Source organism: Plectropomus leopardus, chromosome 22, assembly GCF_008729295.1.
Source record: "Plectropomus leopardus isolate mb chromosome 22, YSFRI_Pleo_2.0, whole genome shotgun sequence".
Classification (NCBI taxonomy): domain Eukaryota; kingdom Metazoa; phylum Chordata; class Actinopteri; order Perciformes; family Serranidae; genus Plectropomus; species Plectropomus leopardus.
Genome location: NC_056484.1, coordinates 1051901 through 1072357, shown reverse-complemented (window position 1 = coordinate 1072357; position 20457 = coordinate 1051901). Strand labels below are relative to the sequence as shown.

The window sequence follows — 20457 nt, the reverse complement described above, 5'->3', positions numbered from 1 at the left end:
AACATTTTCCTGTAAAATGCAAAAAAAAATAAATGACAACAAAGAGCCAAAAAAAAATTGAAACAAATATATATATATATATATATATGTATATATGTTGTTAAATGTGGACCCTTAGGACGTCATTCATCAACAGTTCCCTCAGTTTTTGGATTCTTCGTTCACTGTGAAGGCATGCAAAAAACCCCAAACTGCTCTTTTAGAAATTCAACACTGAGCGAGTAATTAGATGTAAAACTTGTCATTTGGGAGGTGATTTGTTCCTTTAAACTGGACCAGATGCAAAATAAAAGCCAAAGTTAGCAGCAGCTCCAGGAAAACCGGAGTAAATAAAAGGTTGTGTTAAACAGAATCAAGTCAAACTCATCTTTGTATCTTTTATTCAAAGTGCTCTCAGAGGTTTCTGTATATTGCCAAAGGGCCCGCGTTCTCTGTAAGCATAGAGTAAACATCATTATGAAATTTCTATTTCAATTTACTTGATTTCATCAGGATAATTTACTCCGAATCAATGATGCTTCCCAGGGAGCCCTCGCTACATATATTAAAAACAAACCCTAACATTAGCTATAGCTAGCAGCCTGTGAAAAGCTGCGTTTTGGGACCACAAGCAGCAGTCTGAGCATTGTTGGTCTTTGGAGTGCCAGTAAAGGGGCATTCAAATCAATTTTGTGATCATTTTAGGGCAGAGCAGCAAAGCAGTGAAGACACAGGGATCATTTTTACCGGTTTGCCTCCATATGTGACGGCATTCCTGTTAAACTGGGTTTTTGTAACTGAGTGAGCATTCATTCTCATCTGTGAGCCAATGACAGAAAAATGTTAAAAAAACGGTGAGCATGGTTCGCTTGATGGGACAAGTTTATTTTGTATGTTATTTTATGTTCGGTCCATTGGGGCCACTTAAAAATCTTGGGGCGTCGCATCAAAACCAAAAACCATAACTGAATTTTAGGAATTTGATTATGCTGTTTAAGTATATCAGCGCGTTGAAAAAACAGTGCCAATATGGAAAGTTACGAAATCGCTTTGTGCCAGGTGGCCCCCCAACCATTTTCTAATTCACGTTTTTTATCAAAAAAGGATCCCCCGCACCCCCGAACAGAGATCCTAGCTAAGACCCTAAAGTCCTAGAAATGTCCCGAAGTCTAAGAAACGTCCTCAAATCTGAGAAATGCCTTGAACTCCGACAAAGTTCCTAAAATCCCAGAAACGTCCTAAAATCCACAAAATTTCCTAAAATCTTACAAATGTCCAAAAAAAATCCTAGAAATTTCCTAAAAAGGCTTACAAATGTCCAAAAATCCTAGAAAATTCCTAAAATCCTAGGAATTTTCTAAAGTCCTAGAAATTACACAAATTCCGAGAAAATGTCCCAGACTCCTAAAAACATCCTAAAATCCTAGGGATGTCCTAAGATCTGGGAAATGTCCTAAAATCTTTGTATCTTTGAGTTCATGTTTTTAGCTCATTTGCCTAAAATTCCAGCTGCAGTGTCATGAAAATTTGAAACGGGAAGTAAAAGCAATTTGAAAAGCGTGATTTCAAAGGTTTTTTTGTTTCTGTGACTTGTAATATAATCGGGGTAATTGTGGAAAGTATCACTTTACACAATTATAAATTGTGTTTCGCTCGTTCTGTTGGTGACTAACGGTTCTGAGGTCCTACACTGAGCCACGCCCACGGCCTGAAAATCTCCAAAATTGAGGGTCTAACAGAGAAAAAATGGACCGGCCGGACCGAGACTGTAAAGCATAAAAGTGCAACAGCACAAGGCTGAAAAAGTTTGAAGAAATGTCGGAGATGTGAGGAAGAAAAGTTTGTGAGAGTCTTCGATTGCTCGGTGAGGGCGAGCGTGATGGGAGTATACGGAGATACAAAGAGCGCCCGTGGAGGGGGGGGGGGGGGGGGGGGGAGTCAGATATGGGCCCGGTGGGCCCTGGTCATCCTTCCTCCAGAGATTCATCCCTTTTTCCATTTAAAAGATGTGATTACACCGCAACAATGCACGCACACACACTTCCACACACGCGCTGCCGGCGGTGTTGATCCAATTTTAGGAGGTTAGAAGGGGGGGATAAGGAGATAGAGGGAGCACAGAGGGGAGCAGGGGGCAGGGGGAGAGCAGAGGGGAGCAGAGGGGTGAAAGGCGGCCATGTAAGGGAGTAGATGCAGGAGGAGAGAAGGAGGGAGCGCTTTCCCTCTCTCTCTGGAATGAGGGAAGGGAAGGAGGGAAGAGAGAGAGAAAGAGGAGGGAAAGGAGAGAAAGCAGAGAGAGAAAAGGAAAGAAGCAAAGAAAGGAGAGGAGTCTAGAGAGAGAAGAAGAGAGAGAAAAGAGAGAGAGACCGTCTCTCTCTCCCTTTCCTTTTCTCCCCCCTCTCTCTCCTCCCCCTCTCTCCCTCCCTCTCCCTCTCTCCCCTCCCTCTCTTCTCCCTCTCTCTCCCTCTACTCTCTCCCCCTCTCTCCCCTCTCTCCCCTAGGGAAAAAAGGAGGAGAGAGGAGTAAAAAGGGGGGGGAAAGGAGAGAGGGAAGAAAAAGGCTCTCTCTCCCCTCTCTCCCCTCTCTCTCCCTCTTCTCCCCCCTCCTCTCCCTCCCCCTCTCTCTCCCCTCTCTCCCCCTCTCCCTCTCTCCCTCTCTCCCCCTCTCTCCCTCCTCTCTCTCTCTCTCCTCTCTCTCCCCTCTCTCTCTCCCTCTAAGTTCCCCTCTCTCTCTCCCTCTCTCTCCCCCCTCTCTCCCTCTCTCTCTCTCCTCTCCTCTCCCTCTCCCCCTCTCTCCCTCCTCGCCCTCTCTCCCCCTCTTCTCCCTCTCTCTTCCCCCTCTCTCCCCCTCTCTCTCCCCTCTCTCTCTCCCCTCTCTCTCCCCCCTCTCTCTCTCCCTCTCTCTCCCCTCTCTCCCCTCTCTCTCTCCTCTCTCTCTCTCCCCTCTCTCCCTCTCTCCTCTCCTCTCTTCTCTCTCTCTCTCCCCTCTCTCTCTCCCTCTCTCTCTCCTCTCCTCCCCCTCTCTCCCTCTCTCTCCCTCTCTCTCTCCCTCTCCCCCTCTCTCTCTCCTCTCTCTCCCTCTCTCTCCCCCCTCCCCCTCTCTCTCTCTCCCTCTCTGTCCCCTCTCTCCCTCTCTCTCTCCCCCCTCTCTCTCTTTTCCCCCCCCCCCCCCCCCCCCCTCTCTCCTCTCCCCCCCCCCCCCCCCCCTCTCTCCCCCTCTCTCTCTCGTTTGTCATTCTGTCGGCGCTGTATGCAGATGAGGAGCTAATATGATATCTCTGCTGAGCTGATGGATGTTTAAAATGATATGGCAGCCCTGAGCAGCCTCGCTGCATGCTGCCTGCCAGGGATGGTGTGGTGTGTGTGTGTGTGTGTGTGTGTGTGTGTGTGTGTGTGTGTGTGTGTGTGTGTGTGTGTGTGTGTGTGTGTGTGTGTGTGTGTTCAGTAAAGATTACTTCCAAATCATTGTAGTAATGACGTGCTGCTCTCAAACTTTCGACAACTTCTGTTCTCGTAGTTCGTCGTGTTTCTCGGCCTCTTCGACTCTTCAGCGATGTTGACATGTTCTGAGATTTCAGCAAATTCACAGAATCGACGGCCAAAACTGAGACTCAACACGAATGATTCTAGTAACTACTGATTACTTTTATCAGGGCCGTTTCTGGGACTTGTGGACATCGGGGACTAAGTCCAGACCTCTGTAGGGGAGGGAGGCCAAATAATTCTTTGAGCACTGAGGAGGAACTTGTGTTTTTTTGTTTTGGCACAGGGGAGACGCACACAACTTTGATACTTATTTGACCACTGATTTTTAAAGAAAACATGATGGCATCTTTTCTTTGGAATTTTTGGTGATTTTTTCTTTTCTTTTCACTTTTCTAGCTTCTTTTTTCTTCAATTTTTAAGGCGATTTTTTTTTTTTTTTTTTTTTTAAAGAATCACCATGTCTTCCAAACCCACTTGCACACCAAACTAAAAACTAACTATTTATCAAAGCCAGAAAAACTGATTAAAAAAAAAAAAAAAATCTTTAAGACTTTTGGTGATTTTTCTACAAATTTTTTTTTTTTTTTTTTGGATTGGATTTTTTTGTGATTTTTTTTTCTCTTTTTTTGATTGATATTTTTTTAAATAAACTCCCCCTTTAAAAAAAACAACAACAAATTTTCAATTCACTTTTGTGTCAACTTTGAATAATTTCTTGAAATTTGTGGGTCATTTCTTGCCAAGTTGGTCGTTGTCTTTTTTTTTTTCCATTTTTTTTATCCCCAAAAAAATCATACCAATTTGCTCAGGTCTCAAAGTGTTGATGGAGTCCACGATACAAATAAACTTGATGTGCTCCCTCACAATTTGAATTTATAATTCTAATAATCAGAATTATAGATTCTTGACACTTTTTTCTGTTTTGATTTCTTCCAGGTTGTTTTCTCGCCATCTTTTTACGAGTTTCCGAAGAGAGTTTGACTTGTTGGTTCAGGTTTCAAAGGTTTGAAATAGTTGTGAAGGCGTCAGAACGCAGCACCAGAAAAACTCAAAAGGGACAAATCTTTGTTTTAAATCGTACAGCAGCGAGTGTCTGCGAGTTTCTGTGTCTGTCTGTGTGCAGCTTTTCCACATTGTCATGGTGGTAACGAGGGGGGGGGGGGGGGGGGGGGGGGGGGGGGGGGGGGGGGGGGGGATTGGATTCTCCACAGACTTCATTAGTTAAAACAAAGCCAGTTGTCCATTTGGGCTCTTTCACAGCCTAATTGATATTGATTTACTGATTTGCTCAAGGGTGATTTAAAAGCATGTTTGGTGTTATCGTCGATGCTGCTTTTCCTCCTCCTCTCTCTCTCTCTCTCTCTCTCTCTCCCTCCATCCTGCTGGTAACAAAAACACAAGTAAAGAGGATTTTGCTTTCTGATAAAGTGTTTTTTCCTCCTCAAGTTTCTTTCCAAATCATACTTAACAACCGTGGCTCTTTACACACACGTCTCCTCCCACTTTGCCGTTTCATCACCATCACATCATTTTATGACATAATGAGGAAAAACCCAGGGAGATAACTCTCTTTCTACCTAATTTCCCTCCAAGATAAGGGTCTGTGCAGCGAATTAGCGAATTAGCAGTCTTTTTTTGTTGTTGTTGTTGTTGTGGCGCTGATGGATCGTCACCATTCCCCATAACTGGATAATGATAGTTATCATAAACGGTTAGCGGTTGGCTAAGTGAAGCATTGAGATCAATGGCAGTGGTGTTAGTGTTAGGATGAAGGAGGCCTTTTATCATGTTGATGGATGGCAGGCCTGTCTTTAATGTGACATGTTATGATCATATCAATTTGTCCTCAGTTCTCATCCACATCACTTTATTGCCTCTCCGTCTCTCACAGTCCATCACCCCGCACTGTAAATTCACACTTGAAATGGCAGCGTGCCATGACGCTCCATAAACCAACCAGCTCTCCTCCTCTGCTACAGTGATACTCAACTGATGGCCCGCGGGCCAAATCTGGCCTCCCAGCCATCTTCTAATTTACAATAAAAATAAAGTGAATCACACTGGGAATTGTTTTTGTATGTAAGTATACAGAAGGTGCCAGAGCGCATAAAAACAGCATCAGAAAAGATCTTAGAAAGACGCTAAAATCCTAGAAATGCCCTCAAATCCTAGACATGTCCTGTATCCAAGAAATATCTTAAAATCCTAGGAACACTCAAAAATCCTAAAAACGACTTAAAATCCTGGAAATGTCCTAATATCCAAGAAATACCCTAAAATCCTAGAAAAACGTTATAAAATCCTAAAAATGACTTAAAATCCTAGAAGTGTTCTTAAATACAAGAAATGTCCTAAAATCTTAGAAATGTCCTAAAATCCTAAAAATGACTTAAAATCCTAGAAGTGTTCTTAAATACAAGAAATGTCGTAAAATCCTTAAAATGACTTAAAATCCTAGAAGTGTTTTTAAATACAAGAAATGTCCTAAAATCTTAGAAATGTCCTAGAACTGTACAAACATCTTCAAACCCTAAAAACGTTCTTGTGTGCTATAATGTCCTAAGATTTGAGGAATGTCCTGAAATTCTGCAAACATGCTAAAATCCTACAAATGTCCTTCAAATCTTAGAAATGTCCTAGTTTCCTAAGAAAAGCCCTAATATCCTAGAAAATTTCTCGAAGTGTCCTAAAATCCTAGAAGCGTGTTTGGGGCCGGTGGGACGGGCCCTTGGCCTCCTGTGTTTCTGCAAAAGCAGAGCGAGTTTTCCTGCGTCACCTCCTCTCTTCCTCTTTTTCTGTCTGCTCTCTAACTTCTCTTTAATCCACCTGGTTTTCTCTCTCTCCTCTCCTCTCCTCCTCTGTTTACTGTCCTCCTCCTCTCGCTCCTTGACAGGCGTTGGGCAGACAGCCTGAACCAAAGAGTGAAGGAATCAGACTGGGATTAAAATGTAATATCAGACTATTAAAGAGATTAGTGGTTGAGATTTCGCCGTCTGAGCCACCCCCCAATCTGATGAACTGGCATTCACGATATTGATTTATTCCCCGGCTCCTTTTTATCGGCACGCAGTCACACGGACAGCAATAGATCTGATATGGTGGCCTTTTATGAGGCACCTTGTCACCGGGAGGACTTGGCGCTGCTAAAGTAGGCGCCGAGCGGCTGCCAGGAGTGATTGTTTGTGGACGTGAAGTTTATTCATCAAACACGTAGTTTTGAAAGAGCAGCAACAAGAGGGCGGATAAGGACGTGACTGATTTCCGTCTCTCAAGTGGACAAAAGCAAAGACCTGGTATTGAGCCCGCTAATGAAAGCTTCAGATGAAACAGCGTCGCCACAAAAGAGCCTTAATTATTTCCAATTATGACAAACCGTCATTTCAGCTCCATTATGTTGCACATCCGTCAAGGCTAACAAGGTGGCAGGACGGGATCGAGGTTCACCATTCGTCTTTCTGTCAACACCTTTACAAAGAGCCACAAGCACCGCCGGCCCCCAATCAAAGGACATTTGTAGCACTCACATGTCTTTCATTCATACATTTCTGCATTTGTTTTCACCTGGTGCAGACTCGCGACCACGAGTTCTCAAGAACCCTTTGAAACCTAAAAAAAAAAATGGTTTTATTTATTTATTTATTTTTACTTTCAAAAACATGACAAGAAGGCAATAAACAACTTGGCTCAAATATAGCAAGAAATAACTAAAAACTTTACAAAAAAAACTAAAAAAATTGCAAAACAGAAAAGTATAAGAACAAACAAACCCAAAAAAAAAGAAAAAATGGCAGATGCGTGGGAGTTGACAGCCCCAGTGGGGAAAGGGTTAACAGAATTTTGAAATAACCGAAATACCCAACATTTTACCCAAGATTATGTCTGTTAGAGGTTCTGAATGTTTTTCGATTAATTGCCCAGCAGTACTCTTCAAGAATATTGTTCTCATTCTTACATTTTATTACAACTTGTCCACGGTCACGAAAGGACGGAGTTTTGGTCCGGATCCGGACCGCGGTCCGCCAGTTGGTGATGCCTGGCTTACAGGTACATGTGATGAATCAGTGGTATGGGTGCTTTTACTAGCCACCTCCATGCGTATTGGCTGTTGGACATGTCCGCGCTGTAGCGGGCTATTGGACATGTCCACACTGTAGCGGGCTGTTGGACATGTCCGCGTGCAGGAGCGGGCTGTTGGACATGTCCGCATGCAGGAGCGGGTTGTTGGACATGTCCGCGTGCAGGAGCGGGCTGTCGGACATGTCCACGCTGTAGCGGGCTGTTGGACATGTCCGCGTGCAGGAGCGGGCTGTTGGACATGTCCACGCTGTAGCGGGCTGTTGGACATGTCCGCGCTGTAGCGGGTTGTCAGACTTTTGTTGCACTGTATACATTGTTGAAGTGTTTTTACTGCTGAAGTTGCTATAAAAACACAATCAGCTGTTTTGTTGAGTATTCCTCATCCAGCTCTGCTCCTGTTGTCTAATTGTCCCCTCTGTCCCGTCCCCTCCACCCTGCGTCCGCCGTCCATGTTCACTCTGCAGGATGTTTTCACGGGGCCACCTGGTAATGGCCTTGCTCTCGGCTTCACGCACACCGGCATCATATTCGTTGCCCCAATCAAAACCTTAATGCATCTCAATTTAGCCACTTTTGGAACACGCACACACACACACACACACACACATGCACATGCACATGCACACTTCTCTCTCCATGTTTCTCTCTAACACACATACACACACACACACACACACACACACACACACACACACAGGCAGTTTTTGGTGTTGTGAGCAGTGACGGGTCGGGGAGGGCGGCATCAGTAATGCGTGACGCGTGCCTCCACAACGCCGGCCTCATTTGCATGTGTGAGGAGGTCTGGGCTAATGGAGCTGATCTGTTGCGCTGTTATTAAATGGGGAGAGAGAAGGGGGAGGTGCAGGGGAGGAGGTGGGGGGGTTATTATTAAAGAGGAGGAGGAGGAGGAGGAGGAGGTGGTTGAGGAGGGAGAGACAAAAAGAGGGGAGGTCTTCTCTCCTCTCCCAGAGGCATGATGGATGATTCAGGAGTCTCTCCTCCACTGAGTTGAAGTTGTACCATTTTCAGTGGTCTCACACACACACACACACACACACACATACACACACAGTGCGTGTGAGTACGTGTGAGTGTGCGGAGACCCGCCTGCGTACCCTTTGAATATCACAAGGTAAATGAGGCCTAACACACCACTACCACTTCTCCCTTTCGTTCACCCCGCACCGCTCGGGTCGTTCCTCTCGCTGCATTTAAATGTCCTCAATATGTCACACATGCATGCATGAACGCATGCATCCCACGTAACACGCGTGCACTCGCTTGTGTGCACGCACACACTGTAAACGAGGCCTGTTGGGGCACGCACTCTTTGAGACCCTTTTTATAGCCTGCACATGCACAGTTTTACTGCAGCGTGTGACAGAGGAACGGCCGTTTTCCCAGCATCACACTGTGGAGTCGTTCTGGCTGAACTGCCGATTGAATCGACTGTGAAATAATGTTTTATTATTGCATTGATTTTGTATAGTTTCCACTCTGAATCAACAATGTTGATTGTTATTTTTCATGGTAAAATGCTGCGTTAGCGTGTGTTAACCCATAGGAAAGCTGCCGTGGAAATTCAGGCTGTGCTCGTGCACTGTTCACACGTATTCCTACAAAACATACTGTTCCAAATTCATGTTTATAACACAAAATGTTGAACTTTTTTTAGTTTCATGCAGTGTATAGTAATAAATCATATATGTATAGCGGCATCTCATCCATACATGCTTTTTGTCGAACCTGCTGGCGACTGCCGAGGCCAGAGGCATTATGTTTTCAACACCTTGAGGGAATTTCCTCAAATTTGGCACAAACGTTCAAGTAGACTCAAGGATGAGCTGATTAGGTTTTGGTGGTCAAAGGTCACTGTGACCACGACCAGGTGGCGGCATATGATGTTGTTTATTTAAAAAGATCTAGGCTTTTTAACTGTTGTATATTATCACATTATTGTTAATATTCCAGGGTGATTTTGTCACAGAGTGATAATCACTGTATATGAATGCAGGACAGCAGAAGATAAGTAAATAAGGTTTTCATACAGCCCAAATTTAAAAAAAATCCCAAACTTTCCCTTAAACGTTAAGTACGTAACATTATTTGTGGGGCGCTAAATCCTGGGATATAATGTCAGGTTGTCAGCGTTATTGTTTGTATCACAATGCAATTAAGGTCACACTTTCACTTTTTTAAAATTCATTATTTATTTATTTTTAATTTTATTTTTTTTAATCGTGTTAAACCCCGGCTGACATTCCTCTCTTTTTAAAACAAAAAAAACTATAATTATAATTAGAATCATCATAAATAGATTAAAATTATGTTATAAAATGATGATTTTAAACACTTTTTTTTGGGTTATGTTTGTTTGGTTTTTTTTGCTAATTTCCAGGTAATTTTCTTGTATTTTTTTGTTTGTTGCTTTCTTCCTATGTTTTTTTTTTTTTTTTTTTTAGAGAAATCAAACCAATCTGCTCAAGGTCCAATTAAGTTCGGCAGTATCGTGATTTAAAAAAGTAATCGTTTGACAGCCCTAATATAATCTGAACCACTGAATGAGGATGTTGAGAAACCTCTTTGTTTCCTCTCTGATGATGAATCGAGGCTGTAAGCAGCTTTTGAGGACGTGTTTGCAGACACCTTTAAGGCTGCAGCTCGATTTTAGTCAGAATATTTCTTTAAGAGCAAAGAAGCCTTTGATCTTGACGGTTTCACACACAAATACGTGTGAGTCAGTGCTTTTATGAACCGTTGAGTCACTCCGACTTGTGTCCTTCCGGATACACCAGCGTTCACCGTGAATGCGGCATCAGTCAGAGGATGATTAATGAAATGGCAGCTCGCTGGTGTCCCGCACGTCTCGGCGGCGTCCAATCCTCGTCCCCCCCTTTGGCGCTTTGGCACGCCACGTTTACGACACTCACCCTCCAATGGGAGAGTTTAGATCCATCTGGAGGCGGGCCACCAGCCCACATGTGACATCATCTTAAGAGTTCTGGCACCGGGATGACACCGGCTGTCTCACACACACACACACACACACACACACACACACACACACACACACACACACACACACACACACCTGCGATGGAGATAAGAATACAACGAAGAAAGAAGTGGGAAGTCTTGTGAAGGTGTGAAAGTGTGAATGTATTTATCAGGTTTTTAAAAGACGTTTGTTTGGATGTGTTGATTGGTCGGGGATAGCGTGTGTGAGGCGAGTGTGTGTGTGTGTGTGAGGCGAGTGTGTGTGTGTGTGTGTGTGTGTGAGGCAGGTGAGAAGGAGAGAAGTGTTTGAAACAGAAAGTGTTAGAATGACACAAATGGGCTGCAGAGACGATGATGAAGGAGAGAAAAACACTTTGGAGGAGAAACAGAGAGAGACAGAGACGCTCTGAGGGCTTTTAGAATCACCAAATATCAAATTAAACAATTACGCGATCAGTCAGTGAGCAGCTTTTGTTGGTGTTATATAATCATGTCAGGAATCATGCTGGACAAGGTGCCCATTATTTCTTCTGAGGAGTCCTTAAATTCTTGCTCATAGACAACTAAAACTGCATTATCCCGCTTATACCATGGTTAGAGAATCTTCTGGCCTGCAGGTTTGGATGCCATGCGTTCTTTAAAAATTTCCAAAAATTTAAAAGAAAAAAACAAAAAGACAAAAAATTAAAATCACACAAAAAATTAAGAAAAAATCTTTTAAAGTTTCTTCAAAAATTTTGAAAGAAAAAAAAATAATTTTCAATGGAATTTGAAGAAAAACAAATGGCCAGAATTCAACTGTCCTTAAAATAATTTTTAAAAAATTGTACATTTTATTTTTAAAAAATTGCAAAAAAGTTTATTACAAAAAGACAAAAATTCTTAAATTTACTGAAACATTTTAACAACAAAAATTTCCCAGAATCTTTTTCTTTAACAAAAATTGTAGAAAAAAAATAAGGAAAAAAGGTCCAAATTTAAAAATGAAAAAATATAAAATCCTTTATTTTAAGGGCATATTTTTTTTCCATTTTTTACTTAGGCCATAGTACAAAAAATAATGCACATCTCTTAGTTTTGGACTGCTATTCAGACAAAACAAGCAGTTTTTGATTATCACCTTGGACCTTTTAAAACCCAAATTTGACTAAAATGGAAACCAACACCAAAAGGAAGAACAGTAGTTACTGATGTCTAATGAAATACATACTGAGCTGGATAAATCAGACACACTGCACATTGCTGACAAGATGCACGTAAATTCAGGTTCTGCAGTAACCAGGTTAATAAAGTGCACGTGAACTCGTTCTGTGATTTCTCTCTGTAGCCTCATTTCTCCGAGTTAACCGGGTTTCTCGTGTCATTGATAATTGGCGAACATGAATCCCATCAGGGCTTTAACACAGATTCTCATGTTTTACTCCACAATAAAAGCATCCGTGTCACATCCAATATCCCAATATTGTGTGTTAAAAAGAGAGAGAGGCAGAGGGGGGAAATCACTTTAAAAAGCTCCGGCGTGGGAACGCTCTTGTCATCGATGGCGTTTAGAAGTGTCATGACAGCTGGCTCATAGTGTGTCCCTTCATGTAGTACTAATGCAGAGTGTGTGTGTGTGTGTGTGTAGATGTCCAAATACGCCCGTGGTACTCGCCGGGTCCTGCCACCTGCTCCGTCTTTGCGAAAGGCTCTGGCACCGTCGCCCTGAGGAGTTCCTCACGTTTCAGCTTCGTTTTACGTCTCCGCCAGGCCTGCGGCGGCGCGTGGCCCGCAGGAGTCGGCGCACGGGTTCCAAAAATCTGTCCGTCGTGAAGCATAAGTCTGGCTCGTCTCCACCTGGACGCTGTTTTCCCGTCTGTTTCCACCCCACTGATCAATTCTGACCCTAATCTTGTTGGCTTGACTCACGCAGACCAACAAGGGGCAATTGATGCGGCCGAAATCAGGCCGAAAAGCTTTCAGCAAAAATCACCCCTTGTTCTGTGAAGAGACATGTTTATTTTGTGAGCAGCTCTGTAGTCGTGCAGATAATCAGATTCTCGTTCAGAGGGAGATGTTGAAAGATACTATCCAGACCTAAAGCGGTCTCTTGTGAAATAATAGTTCCCGCAGTAATTTAGAATATTCAAAAAGCTTTTTGAGACATTTCCACACAAACAAAACGTCCTGTAAAGACCACATTTCTCTAAAATGTCAGCCTGTTACGAACAAGGACAAACGGCCTTGTTTTAAACCTCGTGCCGAGGCATTTTTGAGGTAATCCAATTGGATTTTAAAGGCTACTGGACACAGAACTCAACATTTGTTATTTAAACAAATGCTTAAATGACAAAGTTACTGTATTCGAGTCAATCACAAGAATTTACACTGTAAGGACACACTCAGTACACACTGTGAAATTAGCTTTTTTGATGTAATCCGATGATTTTTAAGGGTTTTTTGGCCTGTGAAGCAGTGGACCCCACAGAATTTTTTCATAGTGGTGGTCAGATGGATCCAATGAAAATCTTGGGTGGTACACCAAAACCAAAATGACACTTTTGAGATTTTTCCATATCTTTTTTTTCCTTCCTGGTACTGATTCCAATGCTTGAACTTAAGTTTCGACCAGTACAGAGCCTCCATCCAATACCTTTGTGTTAAAAACATAGTTGAACAGCTGTGAAACCCTGTATGGTTATGAAATTATAGCATGGTATGGCTCAGGCTGAACTTTTAAAACCTCAGAAAACATTTTGGTCATTAAGGTAGTTAAATAAAAACATATGAACTTGGCAATAACATGAAAAAAGTGCAAAAAAAATTATTATTTCTTGTAACATTATTTAAAATATGTTATCATTGTAATTAGAAATATAGTCAGAACAATTTTTTCTAGTTTTTTCCTTTTTCCACAATATATTTTTCCAAAGCTAATTATTTTTTTTTTCTGAGTATACCAAAAAAAACATTGTAATTTGTTGAACATTGCTTCTGAAGTTGCTTATTGCCTTTTTTCCATGTTTTTGAAAGAATTTGAACTAATTTGCTCATTTTTCAAAGGGTAAAAACTTTAACCGAGAATATTGCAGATTTGCAAATTTTACTGAGTTATTATAACTTTGTCTTGCAACAAGTTACAAAGCAAGAGCCAGAAACAAGTGAAGTTTCTTAATTTTTAATGTTTCGAAACATTTACTTCTTTAATTGAACACGAGAGAAACTGACTTCTTAAATGTTTTTTTTTTATGTCAGATCAGATTTAGACATGTAACTAGTAAAATCTGCTCTTTTTTGACCCCCAAATTTACAAATTTAAAACTTTTAACTCACTCTGGATCTGCCAGATTTCATTATCTTCGACTAAATATAAGTAAATAAGAGGAGCTCCGGCTGTTTGACTGTGTCTTTAGTGTCATCGCGCTCATAAAGTGACTCTAATGAAGCTTTATCAGGGTCGTTATGACTTTAAAACGGTTACATTTAAGCTGTGGCGAGTTAATAAGTCATGAGAACTGCGCCGTGCAAACGTTTTGCTTGTATATGTATGCATGCAGATTCCGAAATATGAGCGATGGAGTGTGTGGTGGAGTTTTACGTGCAGCAAGTTACGAGTATCTTCCTCGTTCGAGTGTGTATGTGGTGTGTAAACCTGAAAGTGCGAGCAGTGTGTGTTTGATGTTCCATTTACCCTGTTTCATAATTCATGGTGCCGGGAGAATGGACTGAAGCGGAGGTGGCTATCGTGTGTGTGTGTGTGTGTGTGTGTGTGTATGTGTGTGTGTGTGTGTGTGTGTGTGTGTGTGTGTGCGCGTGTGTGTGTGCGTGTGCGTGCGTGTGTGTGTGGTAGGATAACAGGATGAGCGTTCTGTGGTCGGAGATGAAACAGACAAGAGTGTGTCTTTGAAATGCAAAGAGTGGCGATAGCGGTGATTGGCCACTGTGTTGAGGAGGAGCAAGGAGTTTTTTCTCGGCATTTCATCATAATACACACTCACACACGCTCTCTCTCTCTTACACACACATACACATACATACGCTCACATATACACTGTATATTAATGACAGCATTGTTAATTCATTATTATTTTATTTACCTCTGTGACATAAAACCCGGGCTAATTTGGTGCAGCTCTGAGCTCTGGAGGGTTGTGTGTTTGTGTGTGTGTGTGTGTGTGAGAGAGAGAGCATTACACTCAATGCAACACACACAAACACACACACACACACACACACACACACTCACAGTGTCTAGTGGTGGGGCCTGGGGACCAATTTATTTACATGCAGTGGAAGAGGAACAGAGGATTGGAGGGAGGGATAAAACAAAAAGGAAAGAAGAGAGAAAGAGGAAACAGCGGGGAATTATGGAGAAAACCCAGTGGAACGAACAAGTTTCTCTACTGTTCCCAAGGACAGACAAGACCAATTTACTATTTAGATGGCTCTGTGTGTGTGTGTGTGTGTGTGTTTTGTTCTGCCAGTATCTAATGTGAGTTGTGTCATGTTTCCAGAAACACTGCCTTCATCGGCGCCCAACTGTTTCACTTCCACTGCTGAAAAGTAGATAAAGTTAAAACTGCAGTTTGCAAAAAGGCAACAGTCAACGTGTCCCGTTGACTGTTGCCACTGAGAAATTATGGGATGGCGTTCTGGGAAAATTCAACTTATGTGAAATGGTAAACTTTTAGAGGAAGCGGCTTTTCGAAATGCAATTTTGAGCATTGGTGGCCACAAGTGACAGATCAGTTTTAGTGAATTTAAGGAGAACATTATCGGGTTTCCATTAACCCTCACATTGCGCAAATCCAAGTTGTGGATATAAAAAACACTGACTGGAAAAACGTTCATTTCGACTCCCATTTATTGCAAAAAAAAGTTTTTAAAAGGTGCTATTTCAGGCGAAAATGGCAAAACTGTCTTTTCTAGGTCACATGATGCTGTGGCTATGTGCTTGTCTAGTTTCACAATAAATCACAGTGACAGCGGTTCGGAGATTTTTCCTCCTTGTTATTTCGGAGTGGGCGTGCAGCAGGCAAACGCAGTTATGCTACTGCTCCTTTGTCTAAAAACAAGGCTGTCCATTAGCTGGAATGAGATACTTACTTTATTTAACATCTCGGCTTTGCCACTAAAAACAAGGATTTTTTTTTTTAAGTAAGAAATTTTCATTTTTGTTACCTATATTATTATGTAAAAAAAATACACAATGACTATTACTGTATTTTATTTTATTTGATTTTATTTTATTTGTTTTAACCTAACTGTGGTCTCACTTTTAGTGGTTATTGGTTTTATCCTATTTTTTGTTCTTTTATTCATTTTAATTTATATTCATTATCATCTGTTAATGGTCTAATTTTAGTATTTATTTTATTTAATTGTAGCAATTTTTCTATGAGTTCTGACTTTACGTCTCTGTATCTCTTATTTGTTTATTCTTCATGATTATTTTACGAGTTTTCATATTTATTGTAATGGATTTGACTCGCTTTTATGGTCAGTCAACAGCTTTGTTGTGCGCCTGCATCTTGTACCTCGCACTCTGTCCATCACATCGTACTTTCACCTGGAATGAAACATGCAGTATATAAATATATACGTTTTGCTTGCTTGCTATTATGTAATTTTGTTGTTATTTTTCATGTTCTAGTAAATCCTTTTCTTCTTGTCTTGCAGGCAGGACGCCAGCGACCTCTCTGGACCGATACAAAGGTACTGTTCAACATCTTTTATTCTTTTTCTCTCTCGTTCTCCCCCTCACTCCTTGTCTTCCCCTCAGCCTCATCCTCAATGAGGCATGCAGTGTATCTCCAGGCTTCAGGCCAAACACTGACTACATCAACAGGCATTGTAGCTCCGACGCTGGAGTGATGTTGCTGATGTTGTTGGGGGATGGGGGCAACGTGGAAAAGCGGGAGGAAGATGAGAGGATGTTGTAGAGAGAGAGAGCGATGGAAATAAAGGGAGGGAGAAAAGGGAAATTGAAAAGGAGAGATGTGACGCAGCTCAGATCTACGGCCGAGGAGGGTCATTAAACTAAACCCTTTGGCGACAGAGCGACAGATCAAGCGAGGGGAGGGAAAGAAGGTTTAAATAAGGGCCGATCTTAAAATAGCAGTACCTATTTCTCATCTGAGGCAGAGTTAACAGGAAAAGGACGAATATCCTGCCCTGAAAACCATCAATGCCCTCACTTTTTCCTCCAACACAGAGAAGAAAAAAAGGAATAGGAGCACTTTTTCACCTGTTCGATCCATTTAACATCATATGAACACTCATGAAGCATTATAGTGCACCCATAATGCTTTATGACCTGGATTATAATCAGATAATGCTTACTGTTGCAACACTCGTAATGACTGGTTATCTACCAGAGGACCTAATAATGGAATGTCTCATAAACATTTATAGGATGCATTATGCATCAGCAGGTCTGGCTGCAAGTGTACTCATTAACCATTTTAATTTGTTTGTCTTTTGTTATTATTGAGTAAACTGATTTTTTAAATACTTCACATATGAAAAGGATGAGAGTATTTTGATTTTTAGCACTGGAAGTGATACTAAGTGAGTGATTTCTGTTGCTGTGCACATGCATTTCTCTGAGTAGCTGTTGAGATGAGTGGATTTTCTTTTTTTGGGGTATATTTTTGAATTGTTGTATAGCAGGACATGTATTTCAGAGACAAACACACTACAGTGAGTTCATGTTGCCTTAGATATTGTACCAAATATTAGTTGTGAGTTTGAGAGTCTAAAATCACACACTATATTATCAAACATAAGAGTTGTGTATAGGAAATTTTGGCAGTACCATCTTTTCTTTTCTTTTTTTATTATAGAGTGGCAACGTTTACAGTGATGGATTATCTGTGTATACTGAGCCAGTTTTAAGTGTCTTTGAGCAGATTTTCATCCTGTAATGAAATGAACTGAATCTAATGGCTAATTGCACGAAATCCATTTAAAATCCTTCTGTATATTTAGAAAATACTCAGCAGTAATGCAAAGAATATGTGATTTTAATGGGCTGAATCATGCCTGGCCACTGATGTTGTCCTCCAAGTAACTCAGTGTTTCTACTGATTAAACTTTCATTTAGGGCCTGAGCACAAAAGTGCCAGAAAGCCTGTTGTTTTTGTAGAGATGGCTGTTTTGTTGTGCAGTCGTATTTTCGAGGTGCTTGGTATGCTTGAAAACTCACAAAAATTGCCACACACATGTCAGAACTGGCAAAAATTGTGTAGTTTTGCAGTAAATGGGCTTTGCGTGGTCAGCGGGCTCCAGTGTGCCTCCTAATGTTGTATGGGATACCTTAGTTCAGACAAAGTTGCTCCTGTATTCACAAAATTTGATATGGACACTGCTCTCATCAGTTCTGGCATATTTCTCATTGGGTCTCATTAGCTCTGCTCACCTGTTAGTTGTCTATTTTGAATTTTGTGTGCTTGTCATGTATTGTATGCTGCTTCGAGAGGGTTTATCAGATTTGTTTCAAATCTGAGTGGAATAACAGTTCCACTAATGTCACTCTAAATGGCAAAAGAATAATTTATAGCTCAAACAAAGATATCATCAATAAATAATCTTCTGATGAGGAGTAAACCTGCCTCATATGTAAAATGTGCATTTCTGAATAGGATCTGCCTTTGCTACAGTCTTACTGTGATCATATTGGTGGTTCTTGGGAGCTGAATACTTACTGAGGTGGTACACAATGAAAAAAACTTTGTCCTGAAGGATTTAACTGATTCATCTCAAATTTGGGCAGCAGAATCTCAAGACCTTTTTGTCGCTGAATTGTGAAAATGTGTTTTGTTGGAACAGCGATGCCGTAGTGGTATGGTGAATTTTGATGTTTTTACATGACACAGGAAGCTGTTGTAACTTGACTTCATATCGTCCAGTCCACCCCAAATTTCACATGCTGGATGAGAGTCCAAGCTTGAAGAGATGTATTAACTGTATTGACTCAAAGTCATAGCGCCACCTACTGACAGCAGGAAGTTATGTGACATAGATAATCCAATTTACATGAAATTTACATGGTGTGGTCTGCATATGATACACAGCATAGTTATGGTATATAGTTATTGTTGTATATAGTTATTGTGTTTTCTAGAGTCATATAGTGCTCACAAGAAGTGGTAGACAATTTGCAATACATTATTTCCAGCGTCACGCATCAACCAGTTTTTCGCCAGTTTCTCTGAGATATAGAAAGGCGTTGCTGATCATGTCTGCTTGCAGCTTTAGTTTTCATTGCTTGTTTTTATCATTTTAATCTCCAAAAAAGTAATTGGTGCTTATTTGGTGGTAAAAAAAAGAGATGAAATCTAACGAAGATGAATTCAACGAAAGTCTGTATCATTGTCTTTGAACAGAATTGAATCATCTTGTGTTTTAATAATAAAGGCCTCATATAGAATCAGTCTAAAGCTACACCTGATGGTGTTCACTGGCAAACGCAGCAGGTAAATCAGCTCAGATCAAAAAACAAGCTCCAGCACGGAACAAGACGCCGACGGAGAAGAAGCAAAACACGGCAGGAAAAGAGAGAGACGACGGCTGTGGCTGTGAATAATTAGGCAAAATAGTTTGCTTTTGTTTTTCTCTCTGATTGGAGAAAACAGGCGAGGCTGTGACTGGCGCATGAGCTCACACACACACACACGAACGATGTGTGTTACACACTAATCCGCCACACAGCTGCGTCATTCCGGAGCGCGTGTTTACTTCCTCTCTGCCTTCACCACCACCATCACCGCCGCCGCCGACCCCCCACAATCCCCTGCAAACACACACACACACAATCACACAAAAGAGAACTGGGCGTATAATTTGATCCTGTGCTCTCTCCTCCTCTAATGAAGCTCTCTGGCGGTTTGACTGACACCCGGCTCGTTATTTAAGTGTCTGTTTTGGGCCAGGAGGAGGAAGAGGAGCTGCGAGGAGGAGGGGGGGTGGGGAGAAAGAGACAGGAAAAGTGGAAACAAGGGAGCTGAAGGGGAGGATAGGGCTGGAATTGGGAGGATGGGGATGGATAAACGGACGGCAGGATATGAAAAACAGGCTGGAAAGATGGAGTGGGGATGGAGGAAAGCAGAGTCGTGGGAGTCGTAGGGAGCAGAGAAGAGGAGGCGGGAGTGAAAGAGGGGTGAAAAAAGGAGGACAGAATGGAGTTTTAAAGAAAAAGACGACAAAGGCAATCAAGAGAAAAGAAGAGTGTATGGGAGGAGAAAGAGTTGACGGCGGAAACGGGTGATAAAGGGTGTGCCAGTGTGTGCCAGTGTGTGTGTATAATTGCAGGTCTTTGTGCTGATAATGTTCTTTGAAGGCGCACAGCTGATAATTAGCGAGCGTGGCTCCACGGATGCCTTTCAGCATCGGTCATTATGAGCCGCAAACCCGCTATTGGCTCTGACATGACCTCCTGAGACGGGGAGGATGGCGCTCGCACGCACGCGCGTCCCGCCCTCGCGCAAAAAAAATACACAAATCGGCGTAAACAAGCGTTGATTAGCGTATGAATAGCATCAGCTCATGAGTGGAACAGATACAACAGCTCTCTAAAGGCCTCAAGTTCCTCTTTGGCACCGGGGCTGCAGGTGTGTGCGAGACGCACAAACACACACACACACTTCCTGTTTACAGAGCCAGACACACATAGACGGAGGAGACTATAATTACAGGGATTCACACAATGTGGCGTCCCGGTACGCTGCGTCCGTTATTGCCTCCCCGGTTGCCACATGACAACAGCGGTCCCTCGCCACGGCGACTGCTCAGTGCACCGCTCCTGGCCCCGCCCCCCCCTCAGTATTCCCACATCTGAATATTTATGAGACGAGGAGCAGGCTCGGTGCAGCGAGGAGGCTCTGGCTGGAGGTTTCTCTCCTCGGCGGTGACAGTTATCAGTGTTAAAGGCTCTTTCCTG

General features: G+C 42.2%; 1 protein-coding gene across 2 annotated transcripts in view; it reads left to right on the top strand.

Moving 5' to 3' along the window:
* Nucleotides 1-20457, top strand: part of celf2 (cugbp, Elav-like family member 2) — a 277136-nt gene that overhangs the window by 53452 nt on the left and 203227 nt on the right. For both annotated transcript variants that reach the window (XM_042511588.1, XM_042511585.1), the window contains exon 2: nucleotides 16197-16232. Coding sequence is in view for 1 of the 2 variants with exons in the window: in XM_042511585.1 (XP_042367519.1) it covers nucleotides 16197-16232 (36 nt within the window). In the remaining variant the exon portion in view is untranslated. The remainder of the gene's footprint in view (nucleotides 1-16196; nucleotides 16233-20457) is intronic.